At 29.8% G+C, this 27,260-nt stretch overlaps 1 protein-coding gene across 2 annotated transcripts in view; it reads left to right on the plus strand.

Moving 5' to 3' along the window:
• The window catches only part of LOC113556787 (neural cell adhesion molecule 1-like), a 159,139-nt gene that overhangs the window by 107,603 nt on the left and 24,276 nt on the right, over nt 1-27,260 (plus strand). For both annotated transcript variants that reach the window (XM_026961938.2, XM_026961939.2), the window contains exon 3: nt 2,022-2,176. In XM_026961938.2, coding sequence (XP_026817739.1) covers nt 2,022-2,176 — 155 coding nt within the window. The remainder of the gene's footprint in view (nt 1-2,021; nt 2,177-27,260) is intronic.

A 27,260-nucleotide genomic window follows, 5' to 3' on the forward strand; every position in this document is an offset into this window, starting at 1 on the left:
ACCGTTGCGTAGTATGAGCAATGTTCAAATAATTGCATTACTTACGTAAATATATTAAATCCAATTTACTACCTGATTTTTTCATCATTGAGTATAAATAAACAGAAATATATGTTACTCATTTTAAATGTACGAAGTAAAATAAATTGAAAATATGTTATGCTGATATTCGTGATGTAATTTCTATACATATGTGTAGGTACGTAATAAATGTTATTAAAAACGAAATAATTTAAGGATTTTAATATAATACGTTTGCGATAATGTTATAATTTTTATTTATTTATTAATTTTGTTAATCATTAAGTTGTTCGAAGTTGTCGAGTAAAATTATAAAAAACACGCCGGTGTAGTTAATATATATTGAAATATTGATCGTTACTTCAATTGACTCCTATTGATTTTCAGTAAGTTCATAAACCATATATATTTAAATATTCAATTTCATCAAAAATCATACTTCAAAAAAAAATTATGCTTTATGTATTATTGATATTTTTATTATAAGAACGAGTTATAAGGAAAATCGTATTAAATTGTCTACTTTTGTCAAAATTCTAACTGAAACGTTCATAAAAAAATTATGTAAATTTACGCTTAATTTTTTTTTTTATTAATTCTGTTAGAACATTTTCTAAGCAATATTGTAATACATTTTTAGACCCTTTTCGTCAGTTTTATAATTTTTATCAACATTTATAGAAAAAAATAATTTTGGAAAAAAAAATAATATTAAATGTATACATATATATTTAATATAAATAAAGCAAGAAACGACGTATTTTGAAAACAATATAGGTACCATAATGTTTTTTAAATGGTTGCATAAATATTTTATGAAAATTTCAAGGATTTTAAGGTTATTAATTTTTCACAAAATAATAAAATAGGTCTTATGTATATTTTATTAACATTATAATACATATTATATTCCCATTTTTTTCCGTTTTTATTTTATGTTTCTTGATTATTATGAAAATTACTAAGAATTTTATTTTTTGACCCTATAAAGTATCAACTAGATCCAATTTGATAGCAAGCTCTGCTCTTGAAGTTGATGATCAAAGCAATTTTTTACTACAAAAACTCTCTTTTGACATAAAAAAAAATATATATACATACATATATAATATAAGAAAAACACATCATTGTAAAACCAATATATATTTTTTGTTTAGATAAAAAAAATTGTTTTATTCAGCACCCCTTGACGTTTTTAACCCATTAATTTAATGACTATAGAGTCCTAAAAACGATCTCTTAAGTTATAACTCCACTAGAAATCTAAAATATCTCTTATTTAATTATTTGTAACAATTATTCATCAACGACTAACTATATACTAGTATACTTCTAATCAAAATATTTTTTAAACGCTTTTTCTTAATAATATAGCTGGATTTACATTTTATCTACAACCGTAGGTTCTTAACTATATATAAGTACGCTTCTTATTTATTGATATTAATTAGATTATTAAACTATTTTCATAACGATGCAAAAATATAGGTAATGATATTATTACACGCCTTTTTAAGCATAGGAAATAACTATTTATATTTTACTTGCAATCATTATATTTACTCGTTGTAAAAACTGTATAACGTGATGTTTAATTGTGGCGATGGCAGTCGTATGACTTGATACAAATAGTTCCCCCGGTCCCTCCACTCACGTATTCATCGACTTGTTTAACTTTCATTTTTTCATGTGTTTAGTGCTAATTATACAGTTTTGAATAGATAATTAAAAATACGACGTTTAACTCTCGAGGGGGCGGGAGTATATGTGATCTATCTACATAATCAGCATATCATTCAGAAACCAATATTTTGAACGACGGTTGCTTATATTATAGTCAGTCGTAACTAGTAGATAATAATAATCGTTGTGTTTTAATAGTATATATTTTGGGTGGTCACGGGCGATTCTAGCGATCGTGTCTTCGATAATAAAAAAAATAAATAAATAAAAAAAACTCGATGTATTATATTTTATTAACGACGGCCATGACTTCACAGGGTCCATTCGCAAAAGTTACCAATGCAGCGGAACCAGACCGGACTTCTGTTGGTGTTCGAAACGGTCAAACAGGAGGACGTGGGCAAATACTTTTGCACTGCGACCGGTATGGACGGACGCGGTCATGTCATTAGCATCACGTTGACCGTGACCAGTGAGTATACATATAATATCGTTATAGTCTGTTATCGCCGCCCGTTACTTGCTCTCCGCGGTCCATTAATCATTCCGCCGCTGTGCACGCCGTACAGACGGGCCCGATGCGCGGCGTGTATTTCGCTCGACAAACACGCGAATGCGATGTAATATGGCGTACACCGTTGGATACCGTTCCGCGGAAACGATCGATCTATCGAAAATTCGGACCTATGTTAAGGCGTTTTAGTCCGAAATGATTTTAGCGGTGGTTCGGCTGTCGAATTCGTGTCGGCGTCGTCGTTACGTGACAGAAGATTAAAACAAATCACGCACCTTGCAGCGATGCCCGCCCAACACACGACGACCACGAGCTTATATACCTGTCCGATAACCGATTCTCTCTCTCTCTCTTCCTCGCTCTATCGATGTATATATGATATATATTTCCTCCGACGTATGTTTATACACGGGCGCGAATGAAAATCTTTAGAATATTTAATATCATATATTATGATGTAATCTAGTTGCAAAGTGTACTTCGGCTATAATCTCCGACCCTCTGGACAAATTGTCACATGTTAGCGTTTAACTCGAGGCGGAAAAATTGATAGGTCCGGCGAGTAGAAACAAACTTTTGGCTTAAACACTTTTTTTCTTCAACTTTCCTCTTCCCCCGTTTTTCGGTGTTTTCTTATTTTTTTTTTCTACACGATTTAACTTCAAACGCACGTCACCGTCGTCGTGTAGTCGTCGAGTCGGTGTGTATTTTATTTTTAATTTATTACTTTGCGCATTTTTACACAGTTTTCTCGATTAGATAGCGACATTGTCGATTACGTAGTGATAACCAATAAATTGTTCGGTTTTTTTCCATTATTATTTTTAGGTGAAACGTGTACCCACTACCCACAAATTTTCATCTGTGTTAAGAAAAACATACAGCAGATTATTGTTGTCAACTTAAAACACATTTATTCATTTTCAGTCTGTTTTTGTAAACATTTTGTATTTAAATGTTTATTCGATTACGCGCGGTATTTGAATAGAAGTATTTTTTTTTTTTTTATATCATTTTCACTACTATTATTATACACTAGTTCTCTGTTTAAACATCAAACGAAAGGCAATGCCATTTCACAAACTTAATTGCTTTTTAATTCAAAAAGAAACTTCCGTAATGATTTGTAATTTGTCGACTACATGGCTGCAAAAACTAAAGTTGTCTCCCCCGAATGGCGACGTACGTATGCCAACTAACGTTGTAACATCAATAAAAATAAAAAAAAACCAACAAAATTTTATTATTGTTTTTCATTATGAAAACAGATTCCTTGTGTTTTTTTTATATAATATAAAATTATTTTGTGCTCATTGCATGTACTAGTTTGCATTCTTTTTTTTATAGATAGAAAAATATACGCGTAACTAACGTCACAGAGTACGATATAAAATGAATAATAATATGTAACACGATATTTATTACAGCAACATAATATTGTATAAATTATTATTGCTGAATAAACGGAACACTTAGACATCATGATTATTATTATTTTGAAAACTTTGTATATGAATAATTTATTGACTTTTATTATTTGCAAGAAAACACGGTTTAAACTTAGCTCATTAATAACTCGAGTTTTTTTTTCATGACTTGTAAAGATAAATTTTCTTGAAAAAACATTTAAAAACCATAAGATTTAATATAATAATTAAAGTTTATAAAATCGGGTTCGCCGTTGAACGGAAGCGATTGTCTCAAAACATGCAATCGTATATAGAAGATATATTATATCTACTTTGTCCTAAATTGTATAACAGAATTTATATGATATTCATAATTTAATTTCACGTATTATGTAAAAAAAAATAGATATATTTTAATAGTATGTATTGCATAATTTTAATTATATTTTTAGTTAAATTATTAGAAATAACGTTGCGTTCGACAAAATTCCGCCTTGGTCTCAGGGAGTGGATTATTTCAAAAGCCACTATTAAATTAGTACATTATATTAATATATTTAAACAAACATTCAAGAGTAATGATTATTTATAACTTATAACTATTACCAAATATTATGTAAGATATTTTCTTCTTCCGTTCAAATAATATATAAACTATTTTTATTAAATATACAGAGTAAACGTCAATCTTATTTTATTTATTTTCAGAAAATTTTCTTGTTTTGAAAATATTCTTTGATACAGAAACCATATAATATGTAAACAGAAACGACAAAACGAGATCTGACTTTATCTATCCAGTCGTTTTATACCAATGGTGGATTACAAGCAATATGAGATTTGAGATAGCGCTCGTGAAACGTCAACGTCACGTCGTATAGACTTGCCTTATATATATATATATATATATTATTTTATATACATTTGGTCGATGTGTTCTTTCCGACGTATCTTGTACGTCTCCACAAATCGCTAATATACGATCGACGTGGATTTAGGATATGTTTCATGAACATATATTTTGTGCGCGTATCGCGGAGGGCCGAATTCGTGGCGATTTTTCAAAAAACCGTCGTCGTGTAAAGCAATCACAACACTTATTAGGTATAGTATATGCATATTATAATATGCTCGCCAAGACCGTGGGTGACGGCCGCGGTCGTCGACGTTGCTTTTTCTCCCGTCGCGGTCGCACGTGTTTCGAATACACTTCGGGCTAAAGTCTCGCGCGCTACCCTCGAATATTCGTCATTCTTTCGACTGTGTAATAATATGCGCGCGATAAAAATGCTCAGAACCCGTGCAAATGCCGCGAATATTATGCGCAACGGTCTTGGCGCGATTCTACGATTGTACGCAACAGTTTCGGCGGGCTAAACAGAGCGCAATAAAGTCGTATCGGCCGGTCGGTTAACCGGTACACGCCGAAGGGTCGTGACATGCGCGCGAGTCCAATGACAGCGTCGACATTTTTTTTACCTGCACACCATCACACATCGCGGAATGGGAATTTAATTTAGACCTGAATACCGCGACGTTTGTTATTAGGGCATTTATCATCTTCGGTGCGCAAAAGCGTATTTGGGAGCGGAGAGGGATTATGTTCATAACTATATATAATTCCTATAACCGAAAATGATTTATGTTTCCTGCGAATAAACGGTATTCCTTCTTAATTAGGACGAAATGAGAAAAGTTTAACGAAGAGATAAATACGTCTCGAACGATATCGAAGTCAACGGACAAACTTCGATTAAATTGTTTTGCTCCGAATATTATATACTATGTCTGTGATTTAGTGAAAATACGAGTACACCATCATAGCCGACATACCTCTTATCTGGCCTATAGTAACATCGTAATCATAATACATATCTGTTGTCAATAATAGAATAAATATAATTATACAGTCGAAACGATATGCCATTTTGCAATGATATATACAAGTATGTGTTATACTTAACTATTACAAAATATATTAAATGTGTTCTAAACTATTTCATCGTCTCGCTGTCATATTACACGATTTCTTTTTGATTTTTGTGTGTATTTATTTATTCCACGCGCACTCCAATAAAGAAAATCTTGTCATACCGTTATTAGTTAATATTAGAAAAAAATATATTATGGGACGAGTAATATAATACGAATTATTCGGAATACAAAATTATTTACCTACCAGTTTTAACTTTTTTGTATTGAATTTTTTTTTTTTTTTTACTGCGAATAGTGTTTATTTATACGATCTGCTAAATATGAGAACAATAATAAAAACATGGGTGATAGACTGATAGGTGAAATAATAAACGTAAAACATACACGAAAACATACAATGAATGTGCACAATAACCATCACATAGTCGTACACATTATAATAAATACAATCAACCATTAATAACAAGCCTGTCTATTTACCTCCGGTATACGCAACCTGATAATATTATACAATATTAAAAAAATTCTGAACACTATATTATACTTATAGTTAGATGGGAGTTACAGGGAAAAAAATCGCTTATCTCAATTTTTTATTCTAATAAAGTTTTGAACCGGTAATATAATGCATCATCACACACGGAAAAGTTTCGACTTATATCGTACACGTTACCATAATTTTTTTACCCACAATTTTAACCGGGTAACCGTAAAACGAAGAACGCTAAGAGGTTTTGCTATTAAGCGTGTGAGAGTTATTGTGTTTGTATGTGTGCACGTACGTGTAAACGGACGAAAATTTCATTAACAACGACGTGCGTCGATAACGTCGACGACGACGACGACGACGACAACAACAACATATTATTATAATAACGCCATTATCGTCGTACGCAAATCGTGATTATAAGCGGTAACCACTTTTGTAACCGGCTATTATGAAGCTTTCGTTTAGTAGGCCGCGCTCACGGGGCTTATAATAACACTTGGTCCTGCGAGCCGAACGGCCGATGAAAATTCGGCGAAACGCGAATAATATTGACGTGCACACATTATATATCGTACGTTGAATACATTTTCGTTAACGATATCGATCATGTCGGCCGATTTATGGTAGCCGTAGTCCGCCTGCAGTACTCAACAACGGTGATGATTTATAGTAATAATATTATTTGCTGCCTCCCAAATCCGGGCAGGCAGATTATCTTACTCGAGTTGCCACGAGCGTTTTCAGAGGTACCTAAAAATCATTCGAGTGCCTACCCAAACTGTTAAGTGAATATATGCGCGTTACATCTCACGATGGATTAATTATTATTCATTTCGTGTATTGACTTATTAAAATTGATTTTATTAAACCATCCGTGGTCAACGTTTATTACATTGATTTTTGCAATATTGGTCGAAATATCCAGGAAAACCAGAAAATACTATAATTTATAACACTATTAATGTCAGAATGGGTAGCTGTATGTCCGATATAATGTTCATGCACCATACAATCGATCAACGCCATACATTGCGTACGTTTGAACACAATTTTACTGTACCGAATTTAGTTTCATTTTTTATACATTTTGATAATACTGTTTATGGGACACCTGATACTATAATGGGGTATTATCGTGATAACTTCTGCTAATTAAACCTCGAAACTTTTTAAAGATTTCTGTGAAATAATTACTGTCAAATATTTGAATGGAATAAATTAAATCGTTACATCTAAAATGAAATAAATATGGTCCACAATTCAGTGATAATTTAATAACGGTTTTTTTTTATTTTTATGAATTTTTTGTTCTAATGATATTACTATATTACGAGATTTAATTTGTCATACTGCATTTTGTTAATAATTTCTACGTATAATCAAAATTGTATACACATAATCATATGGATAGTGTATGTGTAATGTGTAAACTTCAGTATGACGTGTAATGGCGTTTGAGGTTAGTTTACCATGTAGTGTAAACTGCATCATTAAAAACAAATACGGTACTGCTAACAAATTTGCACAAGAATTTCATTAAATATTTTTGTAATGTGTTTATAGTTAGAAGACTATAAATGTCACTACTTAAATGACATTTCCAACTAACCATCCTAACTATATCATTGAATAGACACATTTCAATATATTACATAACACTGCGATCATCGCGCTAAAATTTCAGACTAACTATGTATTGTATCCGTTATTACTGATGAAATAATATAATAAAATCTACATTCTAAGTGAATTGATAAACAATTTTTTTAAATAGTCGTTTTCAAATTTCAAAACAAAATTATTGACAATCATATTGTATAGTGTAATACATTATTGTAATATTCAAGTAGTAATTTTTCGTTCATTGTGTACAAAACATGCATTTTCTAACTTAACTTGAAAAAACTCGTTATTTGCTTAGAAATTATAAAAATCAATTTATTTTTCTTCTTCTTCTTCTTCAAATAACATTCCTCTAGTCCTTGCATACAAATTTAACCTTAATGGCATGTAACTGTCTACTAGAATGAAATGTTATTTGATTTTTGATGCATCTCACGTTCTTTTGTATTGTCTTTCTCTTTCCTCTTCGGGACAAGTACTTGTTCCGGTCTTTTTCGCTTTGGGGGTACGCAATCGCGAAACTTCTTCAGCCTTTGTTCTAAAAACACTTTTAAGATATTACAGGAATAGTAGCATGCTAATACTTATTGTTTTTTTGTGACTGATTACTTGATTTAATATTATTTATTTATTTCAAATGTCTAAAAAAACAAATTCAGTTTTTAAATTGGAAAGAATCTGCTTCTTCAATTTAAATAAGTACATTTATCGTAATCAAGTAAATTGTTATACGTATTTTTTATTTGTACATTATATTTTATTTTATTTAACATATAAAACTATTTAAAATATATTAGTTTCCTTATTTCAAAATTCATATTTCGTCCAGGGTTCAATAAAATATTAATATTTTTAACTCGAGTACATAAGGAATGATTATTATAATATTATTTCTAGAAATTTCATAGTAATTTTAGTTATAAATCGTCTATAATATGTCTAGGCAATCTTTATGATTATAATGGAGTAACAGGCATCATAAAATATAATTCTATTCTCTATAAAAACGATCGAGATACTTATTTTAAAGCTGATGGTGTTTATCTTAGCTGTATCTGTCATGTAATTAATTCAAAGTGAAATAGATATTTTTTATTTATAAGACATAAGATTAATTAGATTAGGTTTTTTTTTTTAAAAAAAAAAAAGCTATAAGTGTTGAGGTTTATGAAAAGTGATTTGACGCGGGTGTTGACGATGGTCTCCTTGTTGAAAAATGTTTCTACCGTGAGGTATTTATGGACATGGTTTAGTCGCCTCGATGTTTTTAGTATTATTGTTGTTAGCCTAACACAATCAGTTGTGCTAAATTTCGTTTTATATTAAATAAGTTTTTTAGAGTTTACAAAGTTTTTTTTTTTTAATCTTAATCCTTGACTCGGATGGTCAGAGAAATCAAGACTTGTACACTTTTTTTTTACCTATCGTTTACTCCCTTTATGACTTTGTATAAATATTACAGGTGCTTTAATAGTAAGGTAAATTATGCATGTAGTCATCCACAACATTTTTATTTATGAATAATTTATGTGTTTGTATGTTTTGAAGCCATAGTATATGTTTTTAGTATACAATGTTCTTGTATGTTATTAGTTACTGATCCTTATTAAAAAAAAAGTTGATATATCCTTTATTATTGTAATTCTTATAATATTATTTTTTGAAAATATCCATCGCCAGCTTTTTTGTTTTTGTTGTCGTAATAAATATATGATTATCCAACCATATAAACAATGGTATTATTTTTTTTAACAACAGCTATAATTACAAAAAAAAAGTATGATAAAGGATTTGACTAGGTAGTGGTTTTAAAATTTAAAATTAAGCAGTAGATTAAAAAAAAAAGATTTTGTTTCATAAAATTAACATTATGGTCGATACTTAATTTTTTGAAATTTTTCATTAAATTTAATGAATCTACAATTCGTTTTGTAGAGATCATCACTTAAATAAGTTAATATAGAAAAAATATAGACGATTAGGTTTATTTTTGAATATTTCATCTTATAAAATAAATTACATATCTTGAATATCATAATATAATATGTGTAATGTATTCTTTATCTCAAACGTCAAATTATTATTATTATTATAAAACACTTGAAAAACAATTCGGTTATAGAACACAATGAAATGGAATATTCTGTGACATAAAGATCCGTGTCAAAATGTCACAGTCAATTAATGAGATACGAATGTAGATGCTGTAGGTATAAACATGTCACAAGTACTTAATGTATTATTCAAATTTAAAAATGTAATTTATCAAAATAATATTTTGAATTCATATTTTTAATGGAAATATATCACATTGTATAATATTATTATGTATTATACCAACATGGCTTTTACAGTGACCTCTCAACGTCAACTATCGGGTTTTCTACACTATTTAATCACACAATTTTGATTACTTATTAATTATTATAATATGATTAAATATTTTCAAGATTAATAAATTTTGTTTTACAGCCATGCAAATAAAAGTGTACATAATATGAAGTTGTTTTTTTAAATCATAGTGAGGACAACAATATGAACGTGGTAATACGTTACAGGAATATAATATCGTAATGCATGGAGTATGTACCATTATATTATATGACATTTAATATTGTAAAGTTTATTAATTCATTTTGCATACAAATATTTTAATAAAAATTGCAATAGTTAACGGGATTGTATTTTAAATTTTATTTTACTATGTATGTGTGTTTTTATTAAAATGTGACTATAATACCTTTTATTCTCATAACTTTGATATTGAATTTACGCTCTCTTCTTCACGTTATCCTAGCTGAATAAATATACTGTATAGTAGTTGTTTTTACAGACGTTTCTGTGCATTACTGAAGCTTGGTAAATATGTGTTTAACGGCTAAGTTTGTTCCTAATAGATATTTTGTCTAAAACGACAGGAAAAGGATCTATACGTTAGATGGGCGTCTTAATAGTTCGTACTGTATATTTTATGGTGGTTTTACAACCGTATAATTAATTACAAGTTTAATAAAATAAATATAATATCAAAAATTCTTACGATATTATATCTAACGAGTTTGTTATGTTAACCATTCTTTCGACAAAAATGAATTTCAATATTATTCTTGGAACTACAACTAAAATTAAAATACAAAATAAATACATATATATATATATATATTTATATTATCATTTTATGATTCCGATACTTTTTAGTTTGATTTGTTTGAATCAAATTAAATAACTTGTGGACAAGTTTAACAAAATCATAAAAATAATAAAAATTTAATAAGCAAAATACGTGATCTACCGACTCGTACGTATATAAACATCTTGACATCGGCACGATAGCAATTACGGTTTCAGTATTTCATACAACACAGTGAAATAACTGTTCAAGCCTATACAGATATTACAAATCAATATAAATTTTTGAAATCAAAACGCAGCTAAGCCGTATTTCAGCAATAACTTTATTTTTGTAACTTATTTCATTCGTAAAAAAAAATATAAGTGGATTACAGGTATTTGTATATAAATAGTATATATATATATATATATACCCGTATATAAATTGAAAAGGTTTAAATCTTTTTTGTGTGTTATTTGATATGAAATAACCGTTTGGATGTAACGTACGGGTGTACCTTGTGCGTACGTGAATATAATATGTACATATATACCACGTGTAATATGTGTATGTATATGTATACGTATATGAACCGTATCATCGAAGTTAATGACTTTTTTATCACAAATATAATCCACTTACGCGTTTATACACGAAATTCATTTTCGGAATGACTTACGACCAAATAAACTGTGCGCCGAGTATAATGTGTTCGCAAAACTGTTCTACTTAAACCGTAATAATGACAACACGCATATGTATTAAATGCATTATATTCTGCGTGAAATATCGAATCACTCGGTCTGCGCGCCAAGCGAACGGCACAGCATAATAATACTATTATTATTATATCATCATAATATATATTGTGTGCGCAAGACGATGATGACTTATTTATCGTATACAGCCGTCGGTAAACATATTTTGGCGGCACAATCATCGTAATGATATAGTTATGTGATGAGTTGTCTCGGTCTAAACCGTTTCGAGAACAAATGAATCGTATAGAAATCCTCTATCAGACAGGTTGAGTAAACGGTGTTATTCTTGTGTTATACGCGTATAATAACGTTATCGGACTGAATAATTAAATTGCTACTTGTATACTGTTCAAACAAAGAGTTTTGTGTGAGAGTTCAGAGGTACGTATTCGAAACTAGAGAAAAAAGCGACACTCTCTGAGCTCTATCGCTGGATTTTTGTGCTTTCTGAGGGATTTAAATTATTAACTGTCGGGTCTGACGATCTGACTCTGTGGTAGAGTTGGATGGATTAATGGTCAATACTTTCACGGAGTGAAATATTTTCGCTACCTTCTGCCCTCGCCAGATTAAAAAAATAGCAATGTAATTTATTTAAAAACATATACGAAAATGTATTATTAAAATGATTTAACGTTATTATTTATATTTATGATTTTTTTTTAAAACATCAACTTCATCGAACTGTTAAAAAAACTCAATTATTTAGAAATAATTATTTTAAAATCTAATATTTTTTGGATACGTAGTTTAAATCTTGCCGTTTGGAATAAATACTCATTTTGCACCTAGGTTAATGCGGCCCTTTCCGTGTTGGTGGTGAACGGCTATTTCTATAAAACCATCAGTCATGTTAATTATCCTTATACTTCCATAACCTGAGATAAAAAATATATGCCATTTTCAACAATTATATATAATCCGTTAAAGTTGTTTTTATATAATTAGGTAACAATGATCGGTTTTTTGTTTTCCGAATCTATAATATTTCCTTCGTATCTTATTAACTTATTGCGATTGTATCCATAAAATAATACATTTAATGCTTATTAGTTACATGCTGTCAACTTCAAAATTTTATGTTCGTAAATTATAAATTTACAATGATATGATATAATGGAAAAACAAACATATTCGATAAGAGTTAATTTCAAATATCCTTAAACGAAAATCCATTGTCTAGTTTAATTATCTTGTCTATCATACAGCAACAGTCATTCGCTATCGAAATCGTTTCAAAACAAATACTTCAACATGATTAATAACTCCAACGTACAAATAAGAAGTTTCCCCGATGCATGATAATATTAATTGATTATTGCTCAAGATACCGAAAATATTAATCCTTTTATACGGCCAATAAGTAAACAACGTGCATTAGACGGAAAATATCCTTTAACACCGTGTACTCGCAATAAAAATAAAATATGAATACATTGTGCGAGCTACGAAAGTTATTTTCACTGCCAAAGTTTTAAATTCTATACAATAAATTACTAAATACCAAGGATTATCCGAGTTCTAGTTTTGAATTACGCCACTAGAATATTGTATAGCTTATCTAACTTAAACACATATATATATATATTATGTGCTCTTATTCTGTCAAAAAAGATTTGTTTTTTCTTATTATCAAACCGACCAGAATTATTGTGCATCGGTATAATATAATGTACTATGAACGCGTTTTAAATTCAGCCTCTTGCATTACATATGTATTTATACCATACCATTTCGCTATTAGATATAATTTATTTATATATTTTGTAAATTATAATTGATAATCGAGAATAGGAAACACATTTTCTATAGTGCGATTCCGTAAGCCCACATGAAACACAAACACGTTTGTATTGAATTAATAAATAAACAATTCGGTGCAAAAATAAAACGTTGAAACTATCGAACGTTTTCTATACTTAAAAAAATAACAAACGTATACGTTTTTTTAAACCTCAGCAAAACAACACTTTTTATTATGAATATATGACATACAGGTTATGGGCCGCGCTTGTTTTAATTTCAATTTTGATTTCCCCGTGAGTTATCAAACACTCCAGTGATTAAATACAATTGTGATTCGAATTATAAAAATGATTATTGTTCACGTACAGCCAGCGTACACGATCATATATACGGTTAAGGTTGTTTGAAGTTAATTTAGTTTCGCTATCTAAACGTTGCGATTCTAAGCACTCCTAACCACGATGAATATGTGCAGGTTTTGGACTATTAATAATAATTTACACTATAACGTTAATACAATAAAAATTGCATTACATTATAAACAATTAGCTGTAAGTTAACTAGACGTTCGGTATGTAATTAAATAGATAAAAAATACACGATTTTATATTGATAACTGATTAATATGAAATAATAGTATTTGGTCATATATTTATTTTATCATTATTTTGCTAACGTGCTACGTATTAACGTATAAATGGCTAATATTCTAAGTTCAGAAGAATCAATTATAGTTTGTTTTTTTTTTACTTAATTAATTTTGTCTCTTACAAAATTTAAAGATTAAAATACTTACTATCTAAAGCTTTTTGTAGGGTTATTATGAGATGTTAATTTTTAAGCAAGTAATTAGCTTATTAAATTTTTTAATTTCAATATGATATTATTATACAAATAAAATATCAAAAACGACTATATACCTATGATTTTATTATTGTTAGTGTTTGCTTGATTTAATGAAAATTTTAAATTAACTTGTCTTAATTAATATCCAAGTACCTAAGTATAAATTGTATTTGATCGACTTACACAATGATATATTTATAGAAGTATTAATTGATTTTAATTAATTTTTGGTATTCCTGTTCATTCTTGAACGTTCCTACTAATTTATATCACCAGAAATTTACCATATCTAATCAGTAATCACGTTAGACGTCTTAGAAGATTAACATGTATTGTAAAATATGATAGGTTTTCAATGATAATATTTATACAATATAACAGTAAATGGCTATGAAAACTTTAGTAAAGAAAAATTGATATTTTTATTTTTAAATCTGTATATATTATTTAGATGATATCTGATCTTATATATGATATTATATTTGAGACTCATATTAATTATGCGAGAAAAATGTTTTGGAAAATCGATTTTTTTAAATTTAGGTTCGACATTTCAGAATATATTTTTTTTTTGTTTATCGATAAACATTGAATTCTAAGTATAAAACTATTAATTATATTATACATAATTAAGTATATAAAAATAATGTAAAATTTTTGAATTCAAAACAAAATTCAAAAAAAATTGTACAATTTGTTAAGCCATATATCTTACAAATTACCAAACTAAAATAAATTATATAACATGTCAGACTTCTCACGAATTAACAACATTGTGATAGATTACAACTATTAATCAGATTACGTCGTCCCTGTTAAAATCTCATGTGGCAGCCATTGCAGTTAATCACATTCAATAAAATTTAGAAAATATACACGGAGTTCAGAAATGATTTTGAATTCACTACGGAAACTTTTTCATTTTCAAAGAACTTAAATAGTTTTTTACCAAAAACAATAATATGTGAGTAAGGTCTTTAATAATATCACGCTCTCAAAATGTCCTCTGAAGAATTTTCTACGTTTTCCGGTACTCTTTTGAATTCACTATTTCGTAATAGTATGTAGCTATTCACAAAGATAAAAACGCGTATTTATCTTGATATTACGTGAAGTCGTCTCGGAATAATTCAAAATTAGATGTAAAAATTCATCAATATTCAATAATGTTTTGTGTTTTAATTCTCACTACTTCTCGTTTGATCTGAAAGTATGGTATTAGTATTATTACACATCGTGTGACGTTCGCACGTTACGAAATAAAATTCCGTCTATAGAATTCCTTGTACGTACCTACTGCGTTAATTATTTCTTGTACGGTTTCCTGTTTACTACCGCCGCGCGCATTTGAGATGTTGAAATTAGTTAAAGCGTGCGACTCTGAACAGTAATAAACGTACGCGCATATTTGCACACTGCGATATTATATTTTAGTGTACTATATAATACGTCGTATATAATGTAATGTAACATATTAAAATAAAATAATATCCACGTGAATACAAAATCGGCGCGGCGTGTGGGTGTGCGTTTGCGTGTTAATGTAAAATAGCTATTTATATAAATAGTGAGGTATTCAGCGGTGTATGTGAAGGCGCGCACATCGGAGTGGAAGTTTTAAACGACGGGAGTGATGTTTATTAACCACAACGACGATTCCCGGTTTCTATTTATTTTATTTTTTTTTTTATTCGGCGTTTGTCGTATTCGAAAATATATTGCGCTTTAGTTAATGGATTTCTTTCTTATCATTTGAGTTTTCGATTACGAATTGCCAATCTTAACTTTGAATTTTTTTTTTTTTCCCCCGGTCGTATTATAAAATATAATAATATATGACTTCACACACACGCACACCCGCCTATTTTAATATAATAGCGTATAGATTATTAGGTTATGTGCCTAAAAAATTCGCATCATCATATCATACCGGCGCAGGAACCGATGACCCGGTAACGGAATCCGATCGGATATGTATCGCCTCGTCGTGTCGGCGCGCGACGGTGTCCTTTAAAAACTCGGACGTTTTCGAGTGCGCCACAGACGTCGCGTCGTCGTGATAATAACGCAAAACGTGTGACACCGGATATGATATTATTTACGATATCGCGATAGGGATGGCGCCGGACACGGTACGTCCGGACTACCGTAGTACAACGACTACGAGGGCGAGTGGCTGCGATTGCACTGCAAATTGCAATACACCTGCTCTTACACCGCACCTCGTACGTTTGCGTTTGTCGACTCATAATGATAATATTATATATGGTAATACGCGCGGGCGGCGTGCGACGTGCCGGCTTAATCCCGCGGGTTAGCGTCAATTGTTTGCGGATGGTACATAGATTTCGATGCGGCGGCGCATAATTTCATCTGCGTAAATATGGTAATAATAATATCATATTGTTTTAAATCGCGATCTTTTTTTAAACCCCCTCCCCGTCGTAATTCGTTATATTATTGTGGTGCACATCGTTTATTTTCGCGTTTACCGGTTCGCTCTTATATAAGCGCAGGCGGCGTACGGCACAGAGTGTTATTTTATTATTATTTGTGAATTGTGATATTATGCTTATACAACGCATAATCACCATTGTGGAGGCGGCCGCCTCGTCCGACCATACTGTCCGTATTCAACGATATTTATAAATAGAACGAGATAAGGGCCGTTTATCCCGCTTTGTCTGCGGAACGATATTGCGATGGATATCAAATATTGCCATACGATGTCAAACCTATTATACATCCAGTTGGATAAAACATAACATTTATTTATACTCGAATCATCCGATATATTTTCATTTATTTATTATTGATTTTGATTTTATATTTTTCGTGTCTCCTCTTATTAAATATCATTATCATAGTGATTAGTAGTAGATTTCTTGCGTTTACGTGTTGAGTGTTTATTTTTCGTAATAGTTATAGTAGAATATTTCTGGTAAAACAAAAGTGTGTTTTGTGAAATTATAAAATTGAATGTAAAATTTGCCTTAGAAATGATAATTACGTTTCACTCGATAAGAAAAAGCATTTTATTTGATAAATTTAAACATTATTAACAACTATTATCATAGTTTTATTGCAACGAGTCGATTACGTTTTCTTTCGTTTTCCCACTATAATTTTAGCTAATAATTTTTGTATAGACCATTTTTATGCTAATTTTAATCGTATATATCTAGGATCTAATAAGTCACATCTAAAATAAAAAACATACGTTTTGTATAAAAACATTGGTTTAATGTAAATATTTGTTTATACAATCATTATATATTTTTTTGGCCTATACACTCAATATCATATGAGAACTGATAAAATATGACTATTATTGCTAACCTATATGTGTGTATAAATATACTAAATACTCGTGCTATTACAGTAGTATGATGTAGGTATAAACCACGAAACACATTACATACAAATAAACAACACTGTAAAATTTGATGCGATTTTTGAAAATGTACAACCACATTCCCCTTTACTCCACTTTAATCCAGCCTTGATGGCTGTTATAACTTACGAGTTAAAGTAATACAGCGTGGGCCACTCTTTTTTTCTTTTCTTCCCATAGTAGTTAATCAACCTAATAACCCAACTTATCGGGAAAACAAGATTACTTTCACCCACAGGAATTAGGTATAAATTCGTTATCGTATTACGCATATAATTACGGCGGCGATTGGCAGGCGTGACGTGGTGTGTGGATGTAACGATGGAAATCTCTCTGAAATTCGATGATTGCTTATCAGCATTAAGCACTCATCATCGTCTTTGATTTTGCGGTTTGAAATCGGTGCGGTAATACACGTGGCACGATCAATGTATATCTGCAGTACGCGCGCATTATTGTAAGTGGTACTCTACAACATTAATCGCAGCCAGTGGAAAAAATGAATGCGCTAAACTTTCCAAAATGTGTCAAAAGCTGTGAGCAAAACGATATTCATTATATAATATAATACAATATAATATAATATTATATTTATTTATATGTAATACTTATATACCTACAGTATTAATATAATATAGGTATAGAGTATACACCTTTTATTCGTATGTGCAAATATATATTAACAATAATCCATCTCGACCCGACAATAATGGCTGTAGTTGAGATGTTTGCACGAGAAAACTTTTTAATGACCTTAAACGCGTGTAGTTGTACGGATTCATATGCATATATTGACATTTATCCGGATTGAAAATCCATTTCGTTGAGGTTACGGTGCAAGCAAAAAAACTTTTTGATGATTCTTGACTCCTCTGACGATTACCAACTTACTGTGCTCGAAAGTTTTTACGATTTTTTGTGAATCGTAAACAGATATTATGTATTTAATGGTATGCTTTTAAAAGCATCACGACGATATATTATTACTCATGTTGTATGTTATACGTTATGTTGAAAATTCTAAGAAAAAAAATTATCAAGACATTAAATTAATGTAAATATTTATGAAAGACGATTTTATTAAAGGTGCTGATTCTTGGACAGCTAAAAAATGTATATCGATCATACTGAATCTTACGGCGGGAAAAAAAACAGATATAAAAAAGTAATTAAATAATATTATTTTGTCAAAGAATGAATTTTAAAACATTAATAGAAAGGTTCTTTTTAAAATCGTCTGAACCCAGAGTTATAGGTAATTGAATGAATTTCAAAAGAACTCATTATATTTTTCTGTATCAAATTCAAAATATTGTATACCTAGTTTAAAAATATATATAAAGCGAATATGAATAAAAAATGAAGCATTAAAACATAAAGTATATAACTAAACCGTTTATTTAATATAATCTATCCGTCAACTTTTCCAAGAATTCTTATTATTCATACTAGAATATGAAATAATATAATTAAATCAATTCACTATGAATAATAAAAATAAATAATATAAGATTCACAAAAAAATGAAAACTAGTTAAAAACCAAATAAAATTTAATGTTTTAAAATAAACGTATACTTAATATTAATTTATTTTAACTTTTTCCACATCACGCAAAGAAATTGAATCATATAATATATGTTCTTACATTTTTAATTCAATATTATAGTAATTCTATTAGTCATTATTTGCTGAAGCCCTGAAGGTAACCTAACAAAAATTACGATTAAAATATAACAATAATAGAATAGTGTTCTAAATGTGACAAATTTAGATGGCATCATGAAATATTATAATTTATTATAATCCATTCAAAATAATATATGTTAAAATTTTTTTTTAAATAGCTAATGCCAATAAAGTAAATCAATTATTGTAATCAATTTAATATAATAAAATCGTCTCGAATATTGAATTTTTAAAATGAAAATCATATTTTAATATTGGTAAAAATTAAATATTTTAGAGAATTCGGAAAATTTCAATAAAAGGACTGAACAACAAAAGTACTTTTAAAAATAAATCTTAAAGTTATAATTAAATATAAATCAAGGTATTTCTATATCACAGTGGAAAATACTTTAAGTGAAAATAAAAAAGATTTAATTTTTAGTCTACTATGATGCCACGGTGTTAAAAAAGTTAGTTTCACTAATCCACAATAATTACGTAAATAGTACGTGTAATTTAATTGGTGGAACACATTTTTAAAATACAATAAATACAATTCATAAACTTCAGAAGTTTTTAAAACAAAAATTCTCAAATTAAAATTTGTTTAAAAAATAATTTATATCTGATGGATTTAAATAAAAAATATTGATTGAAAACTTTTGAGGGGCTCATACAGAAACTCTAAGTTGAGCACAATTAGTCGTAAATACTATATGATTATGTATAACTAATATTAAAACAATTAATTTATTTTTTAACTGTTTCTCTATTCTTTCGCAAAATGAGCAAATTTCAGTATGGCTTTTAAGTTTTAACGTGTATAAACGTATAGAAAATTTATTGAAAACAGAGTTAAAATCGTAGTATTGTATTTGTGCTTGGTGATTTCTAAAAGCCAAATGATTTAAGAACGCGACGAATATAGGTTATTAAAATCCGTGTTTTCTTTTATTACTGAAATTCTCTGAATGATTTCAGAAATAATCATATTTTACTGAGACATATTACGAGAATGATAATCGAATTGCACATTATCACCCAGAGTAATGATCACAGTTATTAGAAACTGGCTATATCGAAGAAAAAATATTTATATATTTACATTCAATCCGGTAAATAATTTGGGCAACCACTATATTGTGATAAACAGTTTTAGGACTTTGTGCACATCCATCACGACCACGGCGTTGAATAAAAAAAAAATCACAATATCGTGTTTAGACTTAAAATTGGCCGATATGCGTGCACTGCGATATAGCAGTGTATCGCGGAGACGCCGTCGTCGTCGAACGGTCGCATACTCGTTTGCTCGGCGTGCGTACCACATCGGTAATTATAGATACACACGTGTGTACTGGTGAAAACGTTTGTAATAAGATCGTGCGTACGCCGAGCGCGGGACGTAAAACGTATAGCGCCGTGTCATACTTTTATGCGGAAACATTAAACAGTAATATTCGCGTTACATTATTATATTCCGCGTAGATCTTGCGGCGGCGTCGGGGAGGCGCTTGTGATTTATGTAGTGCGATGACGACGGAGACACTGCTCCTTTTATAATATAAATTCTGTGGGTACCCGAGTCCTGGGCAAAGTACACGTACACGAGTGTCTGGGTGTGCGTGTGTGTGTCGTGAGGGTTTGAAGCGTGTGTCAGCGCAGGTGGTCGTAAAACATCGGTCGGAGTTGATGAAAACAAATTTTGCGCAAATCGCATTAACCGTGGAGTGGTGGGCGGTAGAGCGGTTGGGATTATAGACCATACACCAGTCGCTCTCTCTCTCTTTCTCTCTCTCACACACACACACACACACACGCTCTGTCTCTATCTCGGTGTCACGTCGTCGGTGAGCACCAATATTATATAGTGTTTCTGCCGCGTGACCCGAAACCGACTAAATTGGTGTGGTAAACAAGACGCTTATATATATATATATATATATATATATTGGTACACACGTACACATCATCCCCTCGGCTATATTATAATCGTCTACACCGTCGCCGTCGTAGGTGCAAACGTCTATCTATCTATCTATATAATATATATGTACACGTAATATACTCATTTATTTATTTTCGTACACTCACACGACATACCGTCGTATATACCTAAAGCTCTCATATACGTCGTGTACACAATGGCGCGCGTTATTTAACGCCGAGTACACATTACGATAGATTTTAAGGTACCAATTTGATTATGGCGCGCGTACAACATCGCATCCATCCGACGGATTTCACCCCGCGAGAATCGAGTCGGCCCGTGGACTTTTTTCGCCGCTTAAACAACCGCGGTACACAACACGCTGCGTCTCGTGTGACGATATTTTCGCGGTCGTCCGACAATCGTTCTGATAACCTAACCTAACCTAACCTGACTACACGCGAACATAATATATTATAATATTATAACTGGTGCGCACCGCTTTTCTCAGGTCAGGCGAAAGTTTGATGTTAATTAACAGCGGTGGTAATGTTAATAATAATATGAACGTATATACTAATCGCGGACGCAATGATTTGCCGTTGTACGTATACGACGCGATGGCAAAGTGAAATACAGAGTATTGCATGACGTGTTGGTGATTGCGTGATATGTCGTAACGAAAACTACGTAGGTACCTACGTTTAATTAGTTGATTTTCGAAGGTCTTCTTTATTTCATTCCGTCGACCCACAGCCCCCGTCGAAACGTGACTTCTATTTCGTGTCGAATCGTATAATGGTATGACGTATGCTATTATATAATTTTTGCTTAAATTTAAATAAAAATCACGCAAATTTCGTCCAAATTTGTCCGATGTAAATAAACAGCCTCGCGACCTCCTCGCGATTCCCGCTGAAGTGAAATTACGATATCGGATCACAAACTTTAATTAATGTTATACGAATAATATGACACGTTATACGTAGTTTCATTGTTCTTTTATAGATGTTTTATTTCCTTATAAACGTTAACACCGAACAAACCATTTTTACTTATATTATGACGTATACAATATAAGCCTACGTAATATTATATAGTAACCGAACACGATCCTTATTATATATCACTCTTATTTTATTTTCGAATAAGTAAAATTATTGTTTTCCATCAGTTCTTTACTATCTATTTTTATCGACTCAATCGCTGTATTACGGACAAAATTATTCTATTTTGTATTTATTATTACTTTCCAAACTTATCACTTTTACGCTCCATCGCGTACACCATAAAGATACTAAATTTATCCACATGACTATTTTTTTACCGCGCAATATCGTGACCTACGTTCGGGAGACGAGAAGTGAATATACCATTAAAATTAACCTGTAATGACTGCGTAATGCTATTGGAATTTCCTACGACGAAATTGACTCTGGAAAACCGTTGTACGTAGATATTTTCTGAAGTGTGGGTAGTGATAGTTTCTCCGAAAACGTTTATTTTAAACCCTTGTGATACACAAATCCTAACGTTTTTGACAGCCTGATCTAACATGACACAACAATATGTGTTTACCTTTATACCTACCTATTCGTAGAACGTTGGGGTCTTCGACATATTCTGTTTTAATTGAAGTCTGTACTATACATTTATTTTATAACAGAACACTACTTATTCCGTGAAAATTGACTAAGATTATGATCACGCGGCGTCCTGATTAGGCAAATTAGCTACACTAATGTTGTTGCATACATTTTTTTTATTTCCAGCGTATAAAAATTTATGATAGGTACAAATAATAATGACTAATATAATTACATTATTAAAAATAATTGCAAAATACAATTTTGATCACATAGCAGTATAACTCTATTGGCTACTTAAATAAATTTACACTAAATTTCACTATAAAACGCACCAATAATTCCATCTGATTCCCCAGACATAGACTTGTTCCTTATTTCCGTATGTGTGAAAAAAAAAACAAAAATAATTAAAAATATTGCACATCCAGAGAAAGGCACATACAAGTAAACCAAAAGAGCTCCAGAACTGACATTATTATATTATAATATCTGCTGTGGTTTTCTTTTGTTTTTTTTTTTTTTTTACAAATACGTTGTGTAACTTTTATACTTATAACATTCACGCTCAAAGTAATAATAATAATAAAAAAATTTTCTTATTAAAGCTTAAAACCCATTCAATGTATACGCTATAAATTATAATAATATTAATAATAGAGTTACAAGTAGTAACCTAACTGAATGTAAAAAAACAGAGCTCACGGAACAAAATGTGGCGAAAAACAATATATAAATATACGATATACATGTATAAAAAACTTTTATTACGAATGAAACAAAGTTTACAACATATTTAATACGAACAAAAGTGTTAAAAGCCTTTTCTTTTTAAGTACGCTATTACTTTTCCAATTTAAAATAAAAAAAAAAAATTAGATCGTTAAACATATTTTTCATTTTAAAAACATTTTCAAAGGTTTTGTTATGAGTACATATTATACCCAACAAAAACTTTGTGCATATTAAAAAGCCTAAACGAATCATGAGGTAAATTTATTCGACTATTACAATAATTATAAATCGCAAACAATTTTTTTTAAATGTCATATTTTGACATGACGAAAATTGAAATACCAAAACGCTTTTTGAGCTTCGTGTTTAATATTTATTAATTGCAAATACTATTGTTTTTATTTTTACATTTCATGTTTATAATTAAACTTGCATTATGTATTAATTAAATACATAGTACATTTTTTTCAATTTATTGAGGCTTTCAGTATTAAAATTATTCATTAAAGATTTTACTAAATATTTATCATTAAAAAATTATTTCTCAAGAGAAAATCGAATTTCCATTGGATTATTCATAGAAAATTTAATGTATTTATATTGATTTATATGTGTTCGAAATTTGTAATAAAACTAGTAAATCTAAGAAAAATTACTGATCTAGTTTTATATACTAGGTAAATCTAAAAACATACTTATTTTACAATGACATATTATTATATTATTACCAAAATAATTTGAAGAATACAAGTGTTCTACGTCTAGAATTTTTAAGATCAGAAACTAGATTTGCCACACTATTTTCTTACTTTAAAAACTCATAATACATCTTCTATCTAAATGTTTAATAATATTTTAATAATGTCCTATAACTTATGGATTAACCAATTTTAGTTTGCGTAAGAATTCATTTTAACTATATTCTTACGAAAACGTTTGTATTTTTTTTTCAAGTTTTAACAGTTAATAGTTAAGTATACATAGTTGCTGTCTAATGAAAAATAATGTTTCGAACCAGCACTCGGAGAAAGAAGCGTTTTACGGTTGGACAGTGAGAAATGGAGTTATAAAACCTTAATGAAGAAAAATTATAAAAGATTAAGTTTAACCCTCGAAGAAAGTGTATTTTATATAATAGTATAGTAATTCAATAAGTTCATAAGCTAGATCGAGCGAGTCTACTGTATGTGATGAAAAAAGGGTATGCAACGATAAAAAATAAAGCTCTTACAGATTTTGACAATTATTTACACTATGGCTTTTAAGATGTATATAAATATTTATATATCATTTAAGCTCGATAATTCCGTTTTCATTGTTATAATGATAACTTCATATCGAATTTTTAAATATTCATAGATCAAATAACATAGGTATTGTTATAAATTAGATATTATAATATTGTTAATTAAATTTTTTGTTATTGTTAGTAAATATTTACATTGTGCGTTGCTATATACAAGTTGATTTTTGAAAAATGCATAACTAAAATAAAATGCTATGCTAGTCTAACGAAAAAGGATGAGAAAATAATATATTTTAAAATATTCTTTCACATACGATGGTATTTTATAATATGTACCTGTAGGTATAAAAAATTCTATCATCCCTAATCCAACAAAAGATTCTTATATTTACATTTTATTAACTATATTTTTATTTTTATTTTTTATTTCTAAGTCAATAATATATTATCCTTGGAAATGGTCATTTTAATTTTAATACCACGATTGTTTGGTTTTAGTGTTGAATTGCATTATCCGTACGACTTGCAGCTTTTTCTACTTCCCATCGTAATAACTCTAATAAGCTGGCGCGTTACGCATCGGGTACTATATAATAATAATTCTATACCCTCCCCGTTAGCTAATGTATTTTTCTAATAATTTTAAAACTTATAAAAATAAGGCGCACGATAAAATACCGTGTAACACAATGGTAGAATAATAAGTTAGAATAAGTAGTACATAATATATTTATCTTTACTCATAATAGTATTCGATTTCAATGTAATATATATTGTAAACTTTAAGTAGGCAGTATAATATACCATTACGCATCGTAACGCGGTTGTGGCGGAGACGAATACAATTTACGGACAAACCATACTGAATATGTTTATAAAATCACCTTTTGACGATTAGATTTCAAAATCGGCACCGACAACGACCATAAGGTCATCAATAAAATGAATAATATCAAAATTTACTATTACAACTATTATACACGTACAGTATTATGTTCTGCATTATAATATATACGTATTCCCTAGGTCGTAATGTTTTTTGTGTTTGTTGGGTTGTTAAAATAAAAATTATTTTTCGTGAAGTAAAACAAATTCGAATTTTAATTTTGGAATCGTATCCAATACACCACCGTACTTGCATCGATTAGTAAAACATATTTATAAGGTATATCATAATATATAAGTTTAAATTAAATAAAGCAAAATCCCACTCCCATCCCGACGCACATACGCAGGCATGAGCTTATATTGAATTTCATTAGCGCCATCGACGGAATTTCCACGCCAATACGTTTAATGCCTGTACCCGGACAAAAGGCTTAATAACGTGGTATCAACCAATGCGGTGGTCACCGTTGTGGCCTCGGCTATCACCACCGTGGCAACGAACCGATTTTAAGAGGGATAGTTAAGTAGATAAAAGCGTTTTTCCATTTGCCGGCGATTTATCCGCTAACGTATTAATATAAAATGGGTAAGCGTTTTAAAATCCTAACAGTTGCCGAGTACCAAGATGAACCGAGTGAGTTATGCATATATACCTACTTTATGTATTGTTATAAATTATAATATACTAAACAAATTGTTCAGTAGCGTACTACTCTATTTGTACAGATAACAATGCACCGGATAATATCGTATAATATGCTATATAATAATAATAACAATAATAACCAATCGATAAACGAAATAGACCATGTATTGAGAGGTACTTGACATTTTTTTTACGACCTCCCCCAAAATGGTCAATATTATTTTTATATAATATAATATAATAATAAAGTATACCGTTATGGAAGTTGTTGTTTCAGTCATCGAATAACAATCAATAAACCTACGACTGTTCAAGCTTTTAATAGAAATCATGGCAATACTAGATTTGAAGTGCTTTAGACTTTAGTATATGTAACTTTAATTTTATATTTCTGAAAAAAAATATTTATGTTACTTATAAATATTTATTTATCGAAGTCTTCTTCATAATGTATATAACAAGGGTAGCCAACATGACTATGTACGCGAGCCACTGATCCACATATATTAATGCAGTTTTATTATGTCAATAGCCAAATTATCTAATCTGTACTTTTACATCACAAAAATAACTAACACCCGATAAACATATCAAATTACGAAATATAAAATTATAAAATAATAAAAACATTTTTTTTTTTTTTTTTTTATAAATGTATGCAAAAAAATTAAAATTTTGGTTTTTGTAAATAAGACCGCGAGCCGCATACGTCGATGAAGAAAGCCGCACTTTAGCCACCCCTGCTATATAATTAACAATAGAGTATACCTATTAATTATTGGTTTTAAATTTAAAAAAAATAAACCTATATGAATGAACTTTTTAATGATATGATGAATGTAGTTTTCATAAAATAGTAAACGAAAACATTATAAAAGCGTTCAAATACCTCATAATGCTTAACCAAATATAATAAAATGCATATTTCTTTGCTTTAGATACCGATATACATTCGTTGCGTATTATTGCACGCACGTTATAAAAGTAGTTTTCTCTTCCTCGTTTTTATTTTTTCTTGTTGAATA

The sequence above is a fragment of the Rhopalosiphum maidis genome, chromosome 1 (genome assembly GCF_003676215.2).
Source record: "Rhopalosiphum maidis isolate BTI-1 chromosome 1, ASM367621v3, whole genome shotgun sequence".
Classification (NCBI taxonomy): domain Eukaryota; kingdom Metazoa; phylum Arthropoda; class Insecta; order Hemiptera; family Aphididae; genus Rhopalosiphum; species Rhopalosiphum maidis.